The sequence below is a fragment of the Bos indicus x Bos taurus genome, chromosome 14 (genome assembly GCF_003369695.1).
Source record: "Bos indicus x Bos taurus breed Angus x Brahman F1 hybrid chromosome 14, Bos_hybrid_MaternalHap_v2.0, whole genome shotgun sequence".
Taxonomy (NCBI): Eukaryota; Metazoa; Chordata; class Mammalia; order Artiodactyla; family Bovidae; genus Bos; species Bos indicus x Bos taurus.
Genome location: NC_040089.1, coordinates 65948292 through 65965770, shown reverse-complemented (window position 1 = coordinate 65965770; position 17479 = coordinate 65948292). Strand labels below are relative to the sequence as shown.

Genomic DNA, 17479 nt, shown 5'->3' with positions numbered 1-17479 from the left:
ATCACCAATGGCCGATATTTTAATCAATCGTATCTCTGTCGTGGAACCTCCATAAAACCTCTAAAAGGAGTGTTTTGGAGAGTTTCCTGGTTGGTGAATACACTGGGGTGCCAGGAGAGTGACATGTCCAGAGTGGGCATGGACCCCCACAACCCCCTTCTTCATACCCCATTACCCCAGGTGATTCTTCCATTGGGCTATTCCTGAGTTATATCCCATACTTGTAATAGTAAGTAAAGTGTTTTCCTGAGTTCTGTGAGTTATTCCAGAAAATTAATGAATCTCAGGAGGGCACTATGGAACCCCTGACTTATAGCCAGTTGGTCCAAGTACGGGAGACCTACACTTGTGAGAAGCATCTGAAGTGAGGGAAGAGACGGATTGGTGAGACTGAGTCCATAATCTGTAGGGTCTGTAGGGTCTGTGCTAACTCTAGGTCGTTAGCATCAGGATGAATTAAACTGTAAGACACCCAGTTGGTGAACCAGAGAATTGTTTGGGGTAGAAAACCCACACATCTGGTATCAGAAGTTTTACAAATAGAGGAAATGAGTTTTTCCTTAATGCTCTTGATATAAATGAGATAAGACTAGCCTTTAGCTCTATAGTCTCTCTCTCCAAAATGAATAACCTCAGTGTCATCATAAGAAAAAAACATCAAACAAATCCCAATTGAGGGACATTCTACAAAATACCTAATTAAATTCCTCAAATTTCTCAAGGTCACCAAAAACAGATAATCTGAGAAACTGTGACAGCAAGAGGAGTCTAAGGAGACATGGGGTGGTGACTAAATGTTAATGAAAAGTGGTATCCTGGATGGGTCCTGAAACAGAAAAAACAACACCAGGTGAGAACTTAGTAAATACGGATAGAGTATGGATCTTAGTTGAAAACATTTATCAAGACTGGTTCATTAATTACAACAAATGCAGTGCACTAACATAAGATGTTAATAACAGGGGAAACTGGATATGAGTATATGGGAACTCTGTACAACTACTTTCACAATTCTTCTATAAATCTAAAAGTGTCAAAAATTAAAAGTTACTTCAAAAAATAAAATGGAAGAAGTTCTTCACTTTTTTATTTGAATAAATAATACTAAATAAATACTTACTAAATAAATATTTACGCTATAAAGCCCAACACTAGAATCTACAGTTCAATGGTTCTTATCTACATTAGAATCAGCTAGGGACTTTAAAAAAATTCTGATGCCTGGGCTTCAGTTTATATCAATTACATCAGAAATTTTTCAGAGTAAGGAATTCTCCATGGTCCAGTGGTTAAGATTTCATGCTTCCACTGCAGGAGGCATGGATTCGATCCCTAGTCAGGGGTTTAAGATCCCACCATGCCCAGAGACATGGACTAAATTTTTTTTTAGTTAATTAATTAAAAAAAAAAAAAAAAAACGAATTCGCCAGAGTAAAAACCAAGGATTACTGGGGGATTTTTTTCCCCTCCAGAAGTAGATAGGTTGTTCAAATGTATAAAGAGGGATTAAGTGACAGTCATTTGCTGAATATTCAATGCATGCATGCTAAGTCACTTCAGTTGTGTCTGACTCTTTGCAACCCCATGGACTGTAGCCCACCAGGTTCTTCCACCATGGGATGTTCCAGGTAAGAATACTGGAGTGGGTTGTCATGCCCTTCTCCAAGGGATCTTCCTGACCCAGGGATAGAACCCAAGTCTCTTGTCTCCTGCATTGGCAAGCTAATTCTTTACCACTAGCACTACCTACCGGAGAAGGCAATGGCACCCCACTCCAGTACTCTTGCCTGGAAAATCCCATGGACGGAGGAGCCTGGTTGTCTGCAGTCCATGGGGCCGCTAAGAGTCGGACACGAGTGAGTGGCTTCACTTTCACTTTTCACTTTCATGCACTGGAGAAGGAAATGGCAACCCACTCCAGTGTTCTTGCCTGGAGAATCCCAGAGACGGGGCAGCCTGGTGGGCTGCTGTCTATGGGGTCACACAGAGTCGGACACGACTGAAGCGATTTAGCAGCAGCAGCGCTACCTACATTATAGTAAACATTACAAATTCCAAGGAATCATTTTTTCCATTGGAGATAACTAAAATATACAGACTTTAAGTGATTTTTGTATACAATTTTTTGTATTGACTAGAACAGAACTCTGCACTCCATTATTTAACCAAAAAGTTTGTTGGACTCTCTTTTCCAAATAAGATATTTTAAAAAATATTTAGCAAATTTCTGTATGAATATGCTTTAAAACAAGAATGCCCTGGAGCATATCTTATTTTTGAAGAGGTATCCTTTATTGGATAAGACTGTTTAAACTTTTACATGGCAGAAATAATTCACATAGATTTACTTTATACCCTACTATGAATACTCCTTGGTAGAAACAAAATGTCATCTTTGTAGAAAGTTGTATTGAGTAGAAAGACCAGCTTCATTAGAAGACACTCTTTAAAAAGCAGACTTTCTATAGCTAATTCAGGAACTTACAGTAAATACGAACAAATATATGCTTTTTAATCAACTCACACTAAGGATTTGGGAATATCTTCCACTGACATTCAGAAAACAAATAATTTTCTTAATACGTAATACAATAGACCCACGTCAGCACCACATTTATATCACATGCTCAGAAAGGCCAAAAAAGATCTTTGCCATCTTTAGCAATGCTTAAACTAGAACAAAAACCTTGATATCAGGATTAACCTGCTACAGAAATCTCTGTTTGCAATTTATTTAATTTTAAAAACCTGTACAATTACCTCAGCATTGATCAAAAAATGTCTATTTGTCAAGATGTATTCTCATTGGACAAGCTTTTCCTATTAATAGGTATAAAAATCAAATTCATAAAGCACTATTTCTAATCATGTCCCATATCTCTCTTGAATAAAAAATATTTAAAGAAGTTTGTTTGTAATAGTTACCTGGGGCTCAGGTGTATAGTACTAAAAAACCTTAAAACACTGTATCTTGAAATAGTTATCATATAGTGTTTCCCTTTCAAATTCACATGGAGAGTTGTTGGAAATGTTGATGAAATTTTAGGTCACAAATTTTTCTCCAAATATAGTACCTTGAGTTATGAAAAAGAAACTTAAGCTTGGAAAAACTGTAAGTTGATATTGGTATAACCCATAAATTCTCTCATTTCATCCACTCAAAATGAAAAAAGCAGGATCTACAATTGGTTCAAGTATTAATACTGAATACAAATATAAATATCTTTGATAATACAGCAACTCAACATGGTGAATTTACAGCTCTAGGATTTTGAAATCAGAGAAAGAATTTGATCTATATTATTTCAAAATTAAGCACTATTAAATTTTCAGTGGTTTAGGGACAAAATGGCTCTATGTCATGTCAGCCCAGTAACTGGAAAATGACTAATCAAAAGATTGAGACTAAAGATAATAAAAAGGCCATCATGGAACACAGACCCTCTGTATTCTTAAACTAAAAATAAATGTAGAAATAAAACTTGGTAATGCAGACTTCCCATGATGCTGAAAAGACCATCTTTCAAACAATCAAAATAAGGAAAAAAGGAATGGGGAAAAATCTCAAATGAAAACAACTAGTATATCAAAATAGCCAATCAGGTGGAGTCGAGACGGTAGAGCAGGAGGACACAGTTTCCACCTCCTCCCATGTAGGGCATCCACCAGGCACTGGTGGGGGACTTCGGACACCCAAGGAGAGGGAAGGAAGCCCCATGCGACCAGGTATGACATTGGGGGAAAGGAAAAGTGGAGGTGGGACGTGACCGGCATCCCTGAGGGGTTGCTGGGAGAGGGGAGGGGTTCACACTATCAGAGGGGCCCTAGAGTAATGAAAATAAAAACAAAAATAAACATATGGGACCGAATTAAACTTAAAAGCTTTTGCACAGCAAAGGAAACCATAAACAAGACAACTCAAGAAATAATTTCTCCCATTCTCCTTCATAATGGGAGAAAATACTTGCCAACGAAGCAACAAAGGATTAATCTCCGTATTATAAAAACAGCTCTTGCAGCTAAAAAGAAAAACCAAAAAACCCAAACATCCAATCAAAAAATGGGCAGACCTAAATACATATTTCTCCAGAGAAGAAATACAGACGGCCAACAAACACATGAAAAGATGTTCAGTATCACTAATTATTAGAGAAATGCAAATCAAAACTACAATGAGGTATCACTTCATACCAGTCAGAATGGTCAACATCAAAAAAAACCTATAAACAGGGAGTTTCCTGGTGGTCCAGTGGATAAGACCCTGTGCTCCGAACATAGAGGGCCTGGGTTTGATCCCTGGTCAGGGAACTAGATCCCACATGCCACAACTAAGACCCAGGGCAACTGTAAAATAAATAAAAAAAATTTTTAAATCTACAAACAATAAATGCTGGAGTGGGTGTGGAGAAAAGAAAACCCTCTTGCACTGTTGGTGGGAATGTAAATTGATACAGCCACTGTGGAGAACAGTATGGAGGCTCCTTAAAAAACTAAAAATAGAACTACCATATGACCCAGCAATCCCACTAATGGGTACGTACCCTGAGAAAACCGTAATTCAAAAAGACCCAGCTATCCCAATATTCACTCCAGCACTATTCACAATAGCCAGGAAATAGGAGAACCTAAATGTCCATCGAAAGATGAATGGATAAAGAAGATGTACATATATACAATGGAATATTACTCAGCCACAGAAAGGAATGAAATTGGGTCATTTGTAGAGATGTGGATGGACTGAGTCTGTCACACAGTAAAGTCAGAAAGAGAAAAACAAATATTGTATACTAATACATGTATGTGGAATCCAGAAAAATGATACAGATGAAACTATCTGCAGGGCAGGAATAGAGACACAGATCTAGACAATGGACAAGTAGACACAGGACAAGAAAGAGAGGGCAGGATAAACTGGGAGGTTAGGACTGCACATATGCATGCCCACATGTAAAACAGCTAGCGGGAACCTGCTTAGAGTACAGGGAACTTAGCTCTGTGCTCTCTGATGACCTTGATGGGTGGGACGGGCATGGGGGAGGGAGGTCCAAGAGTTAGGGGCCATATGTATACATATAGCTGTTGCACAGCAGAAACTAATACAACATTTTAAAGCTATTTTACTCCAATAATAAAAAAAAGAAGAAACAGAGCAAGGCCTTCAGAGTTTTAAGGGAACATTATTTTCAATCCAGAATTTTATACCTGATCAACCAACAGTAAAGAAAGAATAAAGACATGGTCAGATATACAAGGTCTGAAAAAACTGCTAATGTCTGGAAGCTCCTAGAAGACAGGATGCATCAAAATAGGGAAGTAAAACACAAAAGACAAGATTCAGGAAACACAGGACACATTACAGAAGAGAGAGAAAGGAAATTCCCAAGATGATGTTGGGGAATGGAAGGTCTGCAAAGGACAGCTTGTTCAAGACTCTAGAAAGTAACTGTTCAGATTAGAAGCAAACAGAGGGCTCAATAAAGTATTAGGCAAGTAAAAAGTATGATGCTAAACAATTATTTGTATTTGAACATACAGAGAGGTCTTTACAACCTCTGCAGAGAGTATAGGGACGGAGCATTTGACAACAAGTCAGCGATGGGTACATACAGAAGTTAACAGCAACAAACAACAGTAAGAAAAGCTGTGACAACTACTAGTTCCAGAAATCACAAAAATAAAAAATAAGTAATCATAATGTATTATGATGCTTACATAGTCCTAACTAAACACTAAGAAGGATTTTTTTTAGAACTGTGCTTTAATTATACGAGGAAATGAGAGATAACAAGTAATCAGTTCTAAAGAATTTCAGTTTGTGATCAATAATTTTATCTAAGATATGTTTTCTTAATAAAATGAATTTACTTTTCAAGAAGTAAAAGAACAAGGATAAATTTTAAAATTCTCTTTACTGGTTTTAAGCTTAGTTTATAAAGATCTCTACCAATTCTTCCAAACACATGTGGCCATTTAAAATTTGTTTTTAAATACTTAAAGAACTTTTCATGATAACTGATGTTATTTTTGTGGCCCTTGGAGTAGCAAACAAGCAGCAGCAATAATTATCAGCAAAGAAACCAAACACTAAACAAAACAATAACAAAGTGCCTGGCCAAAATATTTTAGTAGCAGTAGTAGAGATCAAAGTAGTAGCTTTAATAACAATGGAAGCTAAACTATTGAGCATACTATGTGTGATAAGTTGTTCTAAGTGTGAAGATACATATTTTTTTATTCCATCCCCCTAACAACTCTATGAAGCAAGATCTATCACTATCCCCTTTTTATAGACAGTGAAATTGAACCAGAGACATTAAATAACCTGGCCAATGACAGTAAATTGGGAACAGAATCAGGATTTTAGTCAAAGCAGTCCATAATTTAACCAATTTGATATAATTGAAGCTTCTGGACTGACTTGGACTGATTCTGATGCTGTTCTATTTCATCATCAGTTTAAAAGATTCTCGAGAGAGACTGATTTGAAATTCCTTGGGCTTCCCTGGTGGCTTAGACGGTAAGTACCTGCCTGCAATGAGGCAGACCTCGGTTTGATCCCTGGATTGGGAAGATCCCCTGGAGGAGGGCAAGGCAGTGCACTCCAAAATTCTTGCCTGGAGAATACCTCTGGACAAAGGAGCCTGGCAGGCTACAGTCTGTGGGGTTCCCAAGAGTGGGACACAACTGAGCAGCTAACACAGCGAGGAAATGGAGGATTCTGGAGAATGCTCACCTGAAGGCTATACCACATATGGATTTTTCCAAGCACCCTGCATTTCTCCTGATACCCATGCTGAGAATTACGGTGTCAGTAAATCACACTGGAGGGCACATGGCATTCCTCAGACACTAAGGACCATAGCACGACAAGTTTAGAGTTCAGATCATAAAGAAATCACCAAAAAGTCCTCTCTTCTGAAGACAGAAGCTCGAAAACATGGTCAAAAGCCAGTTAATAGGCAAAACCTTTTTCTCTGAATCACTACTGAATATGAAATAAAATGACACCTCTGAAAGTGAAAATAAAAGGCCTACTACACGCATCAAAGTGAAAAACTCTCAAGCAAACCTAACATCAAGAAGTATCCAATTTTGGCTCAACATTTTACTTAACATTCTTCGACATCTGTTCAGCTTCTTGTATTCTACTTAAATTAACATTGCAATCGACATGGGAAACACCTGAGCTCCAGTACAAAGCAATTCTTATAAACTCCTAATCAATTTTTTAATCTATTTAAAAAAGGACCATTTGACAATGTGCACTCACTGCCTTCTCTTATAAGTTCAACTTATTAATACCATCTATCCCACTGTTAGATAATCATCCAGTGTACCATGCGTGCAGTGTTTGCCTTGTTATTTAATTTAGAATCAGCAAGCACTGACTTTTATGGTGTCAATATTCATATATAACTTCCTATCTAACATTTTAATAAGACATACAAGATAACTTAAAACTAGTATTTTAAAAGTCAATGATTAATTAGGGTTTAAGAACTACACAGGCACATAGTTTATTGCATAATTAATAAATTACCAAAATGCATGCTCACACCTTGAATGCTACAGATATATTAGTATAATCTGAATGAGAATAAGAAAAAGTCCTGTATGCCTTCAATTTATAGAGACAACCTATGTCCCACTGTCTGCTGACTTGGTCAGAAATAAATGCAAACTTTATGATTATGTTTGACTTTTATAAAAAATAAAATATCACTTTAATGACAATTTGGCTGGGAAGATTAAAAAGACACATAGCTATGAGACTTAAACCTAAACATGTAATCCAATTTTAAGCCAATTTTCAAGAGACCCCCAAAGGTATGAATAGTACAAAGACAAATACTATGTAAGATTCTGAGCCTTCAATATGAATAAGAGTTCCTGAGAGGACAAGACTACTGATTTTAAGATTTGGTAACAATGAATGGCAATGTAGAAATATACTCTTACTATAGAAGGACTCCAGATCCACTCTGCATATCCTGTTCTTATAAGTTTTTTTGTCTGTGCATGTATATATATTTATTTATATTCAGAGCACAAGTGATAAAATGACCTCGAGATAGAAACTGCTGCCTGAGAACATAAAAATAAAGCAAAGTGTATGAATACTGCTCATAGTGTGTGACTCTGTCAAGACGATTTTTTCTTATAATTTCAATAAAACAACAAAAAATAACATAATAGTTTCATCTAAAAATATCAGCTTGGTCCCAGAGATAAATGCTTATTTGAAAATTAGAGAAACATTAAATCTGATGTGATTTTTAAATCTATCCATATTATTTTGGAAGCCTTCCCTTCAAACGGTGAAACCTAATACCCCACACCTTGAATGTGCACTATACTGTATAACACATACCTAAAACAATAGGATGGCTTCCGATGGGGCAGCGAGCAGAAGCTGGACACGCTCAAGAGAGTATTATTTAGTAACAGCATGGAAAGTGACAAACTTTTAGCTCTTATATTTTGGACACTGATTCATCCAATTAGATCTTATATTAAAAAGTCATTGTATATGGTAAGAGATAAGAGTCCAACTTCACACTTTTACATATGGCTATTCAGCTGTCCCTCAGACATATATTTAACTTATATGCAGAGTATATCATGAGAAATGCTGGGCCAGATGAAGCATAAGCTGGAATCAAGATTGCTGGGAGAAATATCAATAACCTCAGATATGCAGATGACGCCACCCTTACCGCAGAAAGCAAAGAAGAACTAAAGATGAAAGTGAAAGAGGAGGGTGAAAAAGTTGGCTTAAAGCTCAACATTCAGAAAACTAAGATCATGGCATCTGGTCCCATCACTTCATGGCAAATAGATGGGGAAACAGTGTCAGACTTTATTTTGGGGGGCTCCAAAATCACTGCACATGCTGACTGCAGCCATGAAATTAAAAGACACTTACTCCTTGGAAGGAAAGTTATGACCAACCTAGACAGCATATTAAAAAGCAGAGAGACATTACTTTGTCAACAAAGGTCTGTCTAGTCAAGGCTATGGTTTTTCCAGTAGTCACGTATGGATGTGAGAGTTGGACCATAAGAAAGCTGAGCACTGAAGAACTGATGCTTTTGAACTGTGGTGTTGGAGAAGACTCTTGAGAGTCCCCTGGACTGCAAGGAGAACCAACCAGTTCATCCTAAAGGAAATCAGTCCTGAATATTCATTGGAAGGACTGATGCCAAAGCTAAAACTTCAATATTTTGGGCCACCTGATGCGAAGAACTGACTCATTTGAAAAGACCCTGATGCTGGGACAGACTGAAGGCAGGAGAAGGGGACGACAGAGGATGAGATGGTTGGATGGCATCATTGACTCAATGAACATAAGTTTGAGTAAACTCTGGGAGCTGGTGATGGACAGGGAGGCCTGGCATGTTGCAGTCCAAGGGGTCACAAAGAGTCAGACACGACTGAGCAACTGAACTGAAGTGACTGACTGACTGATTCAGCTGTCCCAGCACCATCCATTAAAAAAACTGTTCTTTTTCCATTGAATGGTCTCCATACCTTAGTTGAAAATTAATTGGCCATAGATAACATGATTTATTTCTGGACTCTCAATTGTTCTGGACTTTCTATTCCATTGATTTTTATATCAATCCTTATGCCAGTACCACACTGATTTAATTACTGTAGGTTTGTATTATATTCTGAAATTGGAAAGTGAATCCTCCAACTTTGTTCTTCCTTTTCAGTATTATTTTAGCTACTTGGGGCCCCCTTTTCCATATGAGTTTGAAGATAGGCTTTTCCTTTTTGCAAAAAAAAGATCATAAAGATTGGATGAATATGTGAGTCACTTTGAGAAGTACTGCCATTTATACAATATTAAGTCTTCCAATTCATGAACATGGGATATCTCTTCAGTGATTTAGGTATTCTTTAATTTTTTTCAGCAATGTGTTGTATTTTTCACTGTATAATAACTTTTTATATCCATTATAAATAATAATAATAATAATAACAACTTTTTTATCCATTCTCTTGGATGCTATTGTAAATGCAACCGTTTTCTTAAGTACCCTTTCGCATTGTTCATTGCTAGTGGATAAAAATATAACTGATTTTTATATGCTGATCTTGTACTAAACTTGCTTATTAACTCTAGAAGATTTAGATATTTTGAACAGATAACATTTAAGAAGGTGCTCTACCTTGAGGAGACCAAAACAAAGGCAAGCCTCTGTGTCAGTCCCATAGGGAATTGCTGGATAGTTCAAAATGGAGAAGCACACATTTCTGAGAATAAGGTTATTACTCCTCTTCCCTGCCCCCAACCTCCATTGTCCCAACAGCTGCCACTGAGCTAAAAAGTCAGGGATGGCAGGCATCCAAAAACGCAAAAATGCCATATCACTTTCTTACGAAAACTTAACATTCTTAAACTTCTTCATTAAGCACTCCCCTGGTTGTTTTAAGTTTTTTATTAGATTGCAGATCTAAAAGACTGATCTGTCAGTTTCTGCTAACATAATGGTTTCTTCATTTTATTTGTTAAAAGAAACTACTGGGAAAACTCCACCATTCTCCATGATCAGAAGCTTCTTTTAACAAATATAATGTGGTGGAATTGACAGAGTACAACTCTTGAGACTATGTCATAAAAGGCATTGAGATGTCCCCTTTGTTCTCTCTCTCAGTTGCCAGACTGTGAAGACTCTCAAATAGACCTATGGAGAGTCCCACACGGCAAGTTGCTGAATCAGTCTGCCAACAGTCATACGAGTGAGCTACCTTGGAACTGAAGTCCTTGTCAAGCCTTCAGATGACTATAGCTCTGACCAACATTTAACCGCAACCTCAGAAGAGACTCTGAGTAAAGTCATCCAATTAAGTCACTCCTGAAAAAATGATCTATAGATATCAAAAAATAATAAATGTGTATTTATTATTGCCGCTAGGTTTGGGCAGTATATGATATTTATACTGCCTCTAGGTTTGGGCAGTATATGATATTTAAAGCTGAGGCCTGAAAGATGAGAAGCTAGTCATCCAATGAGTTCTAAGGAAGAAGAGTGTTTCAAGCAGAGGGAATGGCAAATGCAAAGACCCTGCATAAGGAAAGGTCACTGACATGTTAAAAAAAAAAAACAAAAGCTTGAAAGAAGATCAATGTCACAGGAGCTCAGTGAAGAAGAGAAAAATAGGAAGAAAAGAGATCACCAAAATGGCAGAAAGTAACTGAAGTGACTGTAACGAAGTCTTTAAAACAGTGAAAACCGCTAAGTTCTAGGGTAATCAAAGGTACCTTATTCATAAAAAAAATGGAAATCAATCTATAATTAAGTACCGGCAGATAAGAGCCAAGCAATAATAGTCACTAGTCCAATGACGGCTAGGCAGTTTTAGTCCAAAACTCACGACAGGCTTAAATAAAGTGAAGGAAAGCCACTGGTACCACCCCAGAGGGGCAAAAACTAGACTTTTTAGAGAACATAATCTTATTGAAAAGTATATAACTCTGATAAGCCAGTGGTGTTTATTTTTAGAAGTACTAATAAATATTGGATTGAAAACTGAGCATAAAGTCTTAATGAAGAGGCCTAAAAGAAAAAAAAAACAAAACCCTAGTTTTATTCTTGGGTTTCTCACTAGTTATGTCAACTTTGGTAAATAACTTCACTCCTAATTTAATTTCACTTAACTACAAAATAAAATAAATAATATATACATGTCCAGTCTTACCTTTTTTAAGATCAAATAAAATGAGAAAAATGTTTTGAAACTACAAAAAACTATATATATATACAAATCTGATCGTTTGCAGAGAGAAACCAAAAAAACTAACTGTATCTATTATCACATGGGAACCCAGGGTGGAAACTGTAACCCTTTGAGAGCATGAACCAAGATCTTTACATCATCCCATATTACTTACAGAAACAACACTTTTATAAGAATGCTATTTCTAAATTCTGCATGCTGAAATCATTGGCAAAAATTTACATCTAGAATGCAAGCTTAAAGCATCTGTCTCACCAGGCAGTCCATAGCTACTGCCAAAGGAATAACTGATGCAGCTGAATATCTAAAGAAAATGATTACAAATGAGTTCTGAGGCTTCCCCTGGTGGCTCAGTGGTAAAGAATCTACCTGCCCACACAGGAGACCCGGGTTCAATCCCTGATCCGAGAAGATCCCACATTCCATGGAGCAACCAAGCCAGTGTGCCACAACTACTGAGCCTGTGCTCCCGAGTCCAGGAATCACAACTACTGAGCCCTCTCGCCGTAACTACCGAAGCTTGCGCACCCTAGAGCCCATGCTCTGCAAAAAGAGAAGCCAATTCAATGAGAAGTCCGGTCACTGAAGCTAGAGCCCACATAGCAACGAAGACCCAGTACAGCCAATTAAAAAAAAAAAAAAATCAGCTCTGAAAAGATGCACACTTGTCCTTGTTTTGGCACACCATATGGCACCAAGTTTAATAACAGGTGAAAAGGGTAAAAGAATTTCAAAAGAAATGCCAATTAGATAACCAGTCTCGGAAATTAAAAATAAATTTGAGGGCTTCCTGGTGGTCCAGCGGTTAACAATCTGCCTGCCAATGCAGGGGACACAGGTCCAATCTGGGGTCAGGGAGGACCCCACATGCCGCAGGGCAGCTAAGCCCACGCACCACAACTACTGAAGCCTGCACCCTCGAGCCTGTGCTCTGCAAGAAAAGCCACCACAGTGAGAAGCCCAGGCACCACGACTAGAGTACCCCCTCTCGCCACAACTGGAGAAGGCCAACAGGCAGAAACAGAGAACCAGAGCAGCCAAAAACCAAATAAATAATTTTTAGGGTAAATTTGAATCAGCAAAATTTGTGTACAAAAACCCTAAGATTAATTAAAAAACCTTTGGGAAAATACAGATGATGTTATCAAAGACTTCAATCATAAACATAAAATATCTGTGTTTTCAGATTTAATGACTAACTGAATACCCAAGAAGTATTCATCTCTATATCCTAACCAGAAAAAAAAAACTACATAATTTGAAACAAGGAAACAAATCATTAGTGAATCACAGAAACAGTAGACACTATTAAACGTGATATAAAGATATAACCTTTTACTTTATTAAAATGCACTGATGCACTAATTTAAAGTAAATGGAATAAGCTGGTCCTTTTATGTCCCTCCTGCTTTCTCTAATAACCCATCTTCTGCTGTGGCATCAACCCATTGATGATCAGTTAAAAGCAAGTTCCAGAAAATATGACATCAGTTCAGTTCAGTCGCTCAGTTATGTCCGACTCTTTGTGACCCCATGGACCACGCCAGGCCTCCCTGTCCGTCACCAATTCCCGGAGTCTACTCAAACTCATCTCCATTGAGTCGGTGATGCCATCCAACCAAATTGACCAAATTCAAGAAAACATTTATTCAACAAACAAGAGAGCTAATATCAACTAGACAACAGATACTGTATAAGCTTACTATATTAACCTTACATTCCCCATTAGTCACTAATGCTTAGCTACCAGAAAAGAGTAGTGAACGTTTAACAAAAACAAAATATATTTTGAGATTTAATGAACAAATATACTTCACTTGTATAAAAGGACAGAAAGTGCTATTGATATATTTAAAGAAAAGAAAAAAACGAAATTATAGAAAAAATCCTCAGAAGAAAAAGATTAATTTTTTTAGAGTAATTACTAACCGAATTTTCTTCCTCCTCTTCCAGTTCTCGCTGCTGTTCTTCATGTCTTTTAGCTTTGATCTCCATTGCTTCTGTGATCAGGTCTCTTAAAATCGATACAGGTTTTGCATTCTTAATAAAAGGGTGCTAGAAAAGTAAAATTCAATGGTATAAATTCAAATGGCTTCTCTGAATTATGTCTTAAAAACATTAAAACAATATATAAATGTGAACCAGGATAACAGGCTTCAATGATTGGTTCTTTATCCAGAATTAAATAGATAGGTTAAGAACAGAGGATATTTCAGCTGCTTTAGAAATAAAGATTTTACTTTTTAGGTTTACTTGTTTTTAAAAAACCACTGCAGAACACAAAAACAAATGTAATCCTGTTGATGAAAATACATCACTGTTAGAGATATAATTTTCCAAAGGAAGTATAGATTATGTAGTCAAAAGCCAAATTTTTTTTTTAAAGATTGGTGTATGTGTGTGCTTAGTCACTCAGTCGCGTCCGACTCTGCAACCCCATGGACTGCAGCTTGCCAGGCTCCTCTGTTCATGGGATTCTCCAGGCAAGAATACTGGAGTGGGTTGCCATTCCCTTCTCCAGGGGATCATTCCAACCCAGCGATTGAACCCAGGTCTCCTGCATTGCAGGCAGATTCTTTACTGTGTGAGCCACCAGGGAAGCCCAAAGATCAGTGATTATATTATATATAAAAGTAAAATGATTTTGATATTGTTACAAATTTTAATTAATCTTAACAAGCCAACAGCTAAAGTCAGTAGTCAAAAGGAAGACAACTATTTTTTTTTACTTCTTTTACATATTTTCTATTTATTATATATTTAATAATGTAATCATTTCCAAGGGAAAAGTAAAAAACAGTAATAAAAGAAAAATATTTTTCAAAAAATAAGTACTACTTAATTTCTATACTATATATAAAGTAACTTTTCACTTCTTTTTTTTTTGTATCATCCTGATGTAGCTAAAACATCTGAGTTTGCAATAATCCTGATAAGAGGAAATAGAACAATCAGGAAATACCTGGGTGTTGGAGGACTTTGTAATTCAAAAGGGGGAACATGAGAGAATGTAGAGGGAAAGGTTAAAAGTTTAATTTGGAATAGATAGATAACTGTATTTTTTTTGAGGATTTAAAAAAAAAACGTATTTATAATTCATTGGTGAGCGATGTCAGACAAACCGTAAGGATTTCACTGAATTAGTATTTTGAATCAGCAATACAGCTTCAAAATGTAATTTTCTTAATTACACGTCAGTAGATAAGAGTCAGATCAAAGTCATCTGAGTTATTTTAATAAAGATTAATACAACACAAAAATATTTTTAAAGGTAAAACAATTTTTAGTGCTAAAGAAGAAATTTACTGACATTTGTAGGAGGCTTTAAAATGGTGAAGGTATCATTTGGGAAAACTAAGAGTAAGAATTTTACCTGAATACAGAAGTTCTAGGATAGATGAGACAGAACCAATAAATTCTTCTATAGCAGTTATAGACTGATCACCAGATAATTAAGTTCTATCAACATACCTATGGTGGAGACTCCTAGTCACTCACCAAAACAGAGTTGGGACTGGACCTATGGCTGCCCAGCTACATCTGCCTCTCTCAGACTCCCTTTCAGTTGGTTGTGATTATGGACTAAGTTCTCACCAATGCAATACCGATATCTCACTGGTACTGAATTAAAGACCAGCGTCTGTGTTGTGTTCCAGCCCTCTGATCTGGACCTCAGAACACTGAGAGAGGGCACTCTTCTGTGATTTCTTCTCTTTCTGCCATGTTGGGAAACAGACAAAGACTGTCCTAAAGGATGATGGAGAGCAAGAAGGAAGAAATCCCAGTCCTGCTATCAGAATTTCTGAGTAACACTGGTAAAGAGGCTGCAAAAATTAGTAATAACTGAATATATGCTCTGTACCCTTAAAGAACTTCTTATCCAGAATAAGGAATAAAAGAGAAACGCATAAAAAAAATTACAGTGTGACATACAAGTTACATTCATGATGATCTAGCACAGTCTATATGATTAAGTGATATAAAAGTAAATGAGTAGGTGAAGTAATATCAGGTGTCTCACAGAGAAGAAACAGACTGTTTCAGGGAGAAGGAAAAGTATGAACGATACGAACAAACACACAAAGAAAGATAGGAGATGGATGTGAAACACTGTAGGAAGAGCTGTTGAGCCAAAACAGAAACACGGCTTACAAAAATGGTGTCCCAAGAGTTTAGATACAGGTAACAGTGGGGCAAGAGGGATAAATACTCAGAATGAGATACCAGAATTTTGCCTGACAGCCCCTTTAATTACACAGATGAGAGAATAGTGTAAGGAAAAGAATGTGATACCACAATCTTGCAGTAGAGTTTAGGAATGAAGTAAGATGGGGAGAAACTGTAAAACAGGTGTAAATTATTAAGAGTTAAAAAAAAATAGCTGCCACAATCAAGAGGAAGTACTGAATCTGGTGGAAAAACTCTTAAGAAGGATTGAGAGACTATGTATTAACAGAAGTGAAGGAAGACCAACACGGCAAAAACTGAGAACCAGTAGAAGTGTACCTCTTTACAAAGGCAAAAAAATATCAAATTGTATTTATGCTTTATCTTTTCAGGAAAAATTATGAGCCAAATTCCAAGCCACAGTTTTATCTTTAAGAAATGCCAAAGTACACATCCAGTCTATTGCAAACTTACTTTCATGCAGTTCATTGTGAACTGACCACACAGTGTTACACTAACATTAGTCTACAGAGCTTAACATTCCTAATCTCAAAATCTCAGTATGTCTTACTTCATTTGTACTCATTTTTTCCCTACATAATCACTACAGGCATGATTCTGACCAACAAAGAGGAACTGGCTAATAAAGTTAAAAGGGTACTTTAAGAACAAGGCCATAATATTTGAGCATTCGTGATGGAAGGCATCACTGACTCAATGGACATGAGTCTGGGTAAACTCCGGGAGTTGGTGATGGACAGGGAGGCCCGGCGTGCTGCAGTTCATGGGGTCGCAGAGAGTCAGACACGACTGAGCAACTGAACTGAACTGATCACCACAAGAAAAGTTTTATCAGACACATTGGCAGATTTTTTAAGAATACTTGAAAGCTTTTTACAAGTAGCTGGTAGTAAAATTTTAAAATTCAAAGCAACATAAAAAAGAACAGAACAACAACAAAAACCAGAGAAGACAAGGTGGCAAAACTGAAACATGACACGTGACTGAAACGTTGCTGTACAAACCAATGCAAATAAATGTGCTGAGTTTCCATTATAGCAGTATCTTAGTTAAGTACTAAAACACACTGAGTTCATAAGATAACTTCAACTACATGCTTTCTATATGAGATATATTTAACAAAATAAATCCAAATTATGTTTCTAGCAGGGGATACTAAAAAGAACTTGGGTTAAAAGTCAAGGACAGGCAACGAAATATCAAACATAAAACAATGTCAAGAAGAACATGATCAAAAAAAGCAGAAATGAAGACAAAAAATGGTAAGTGAAGGAAGAGTCACATAATATTAATAAGGGACATAATACAAAGAAATATAGTTATAAATTTGATATATTAGTATAGCATTATGATATATAACGAAAACAGAGACCTAAGAAGATCTAAATAAATAAGAAGAGGAGACATTAGTATTTCTTTTTAGTCACTGAGAAATAGAACACTAAAAAAGATTAAAGCAATCTGAATAATATAATCAGGTTGAGTTAACAGAAAAATCAATAAACAGAAGTAATATCTTTTTGTTAAATGCCTAGAAAAGCAT

The 17479-nt window shown here is 36.6% G+C and overlaps 1 protein-coding gene across 2 annotated transcripts in view; it reads right to left on the bottom strand.

Moving 5' to 3' along the window:
- Positions 1-17479, bottom strand: part of STK3 (serine/threonine kinase 3) — a 310059-nt gene that overhangs the window by 117900 nt on the left and 174680 nt on the right. For both annotated transcript variants that reach the window (XM_027561460.1, XM_027561459.1), the window contains exon 8: positions 13678-13803. In XM_027561460.1, the coding sequence (XP_027417261.1) occupies positions 13678-13803 (126 nt within the window). The remainder of the gene's footprint in view (positions 1-13677; positions 13804-17479) is intronic.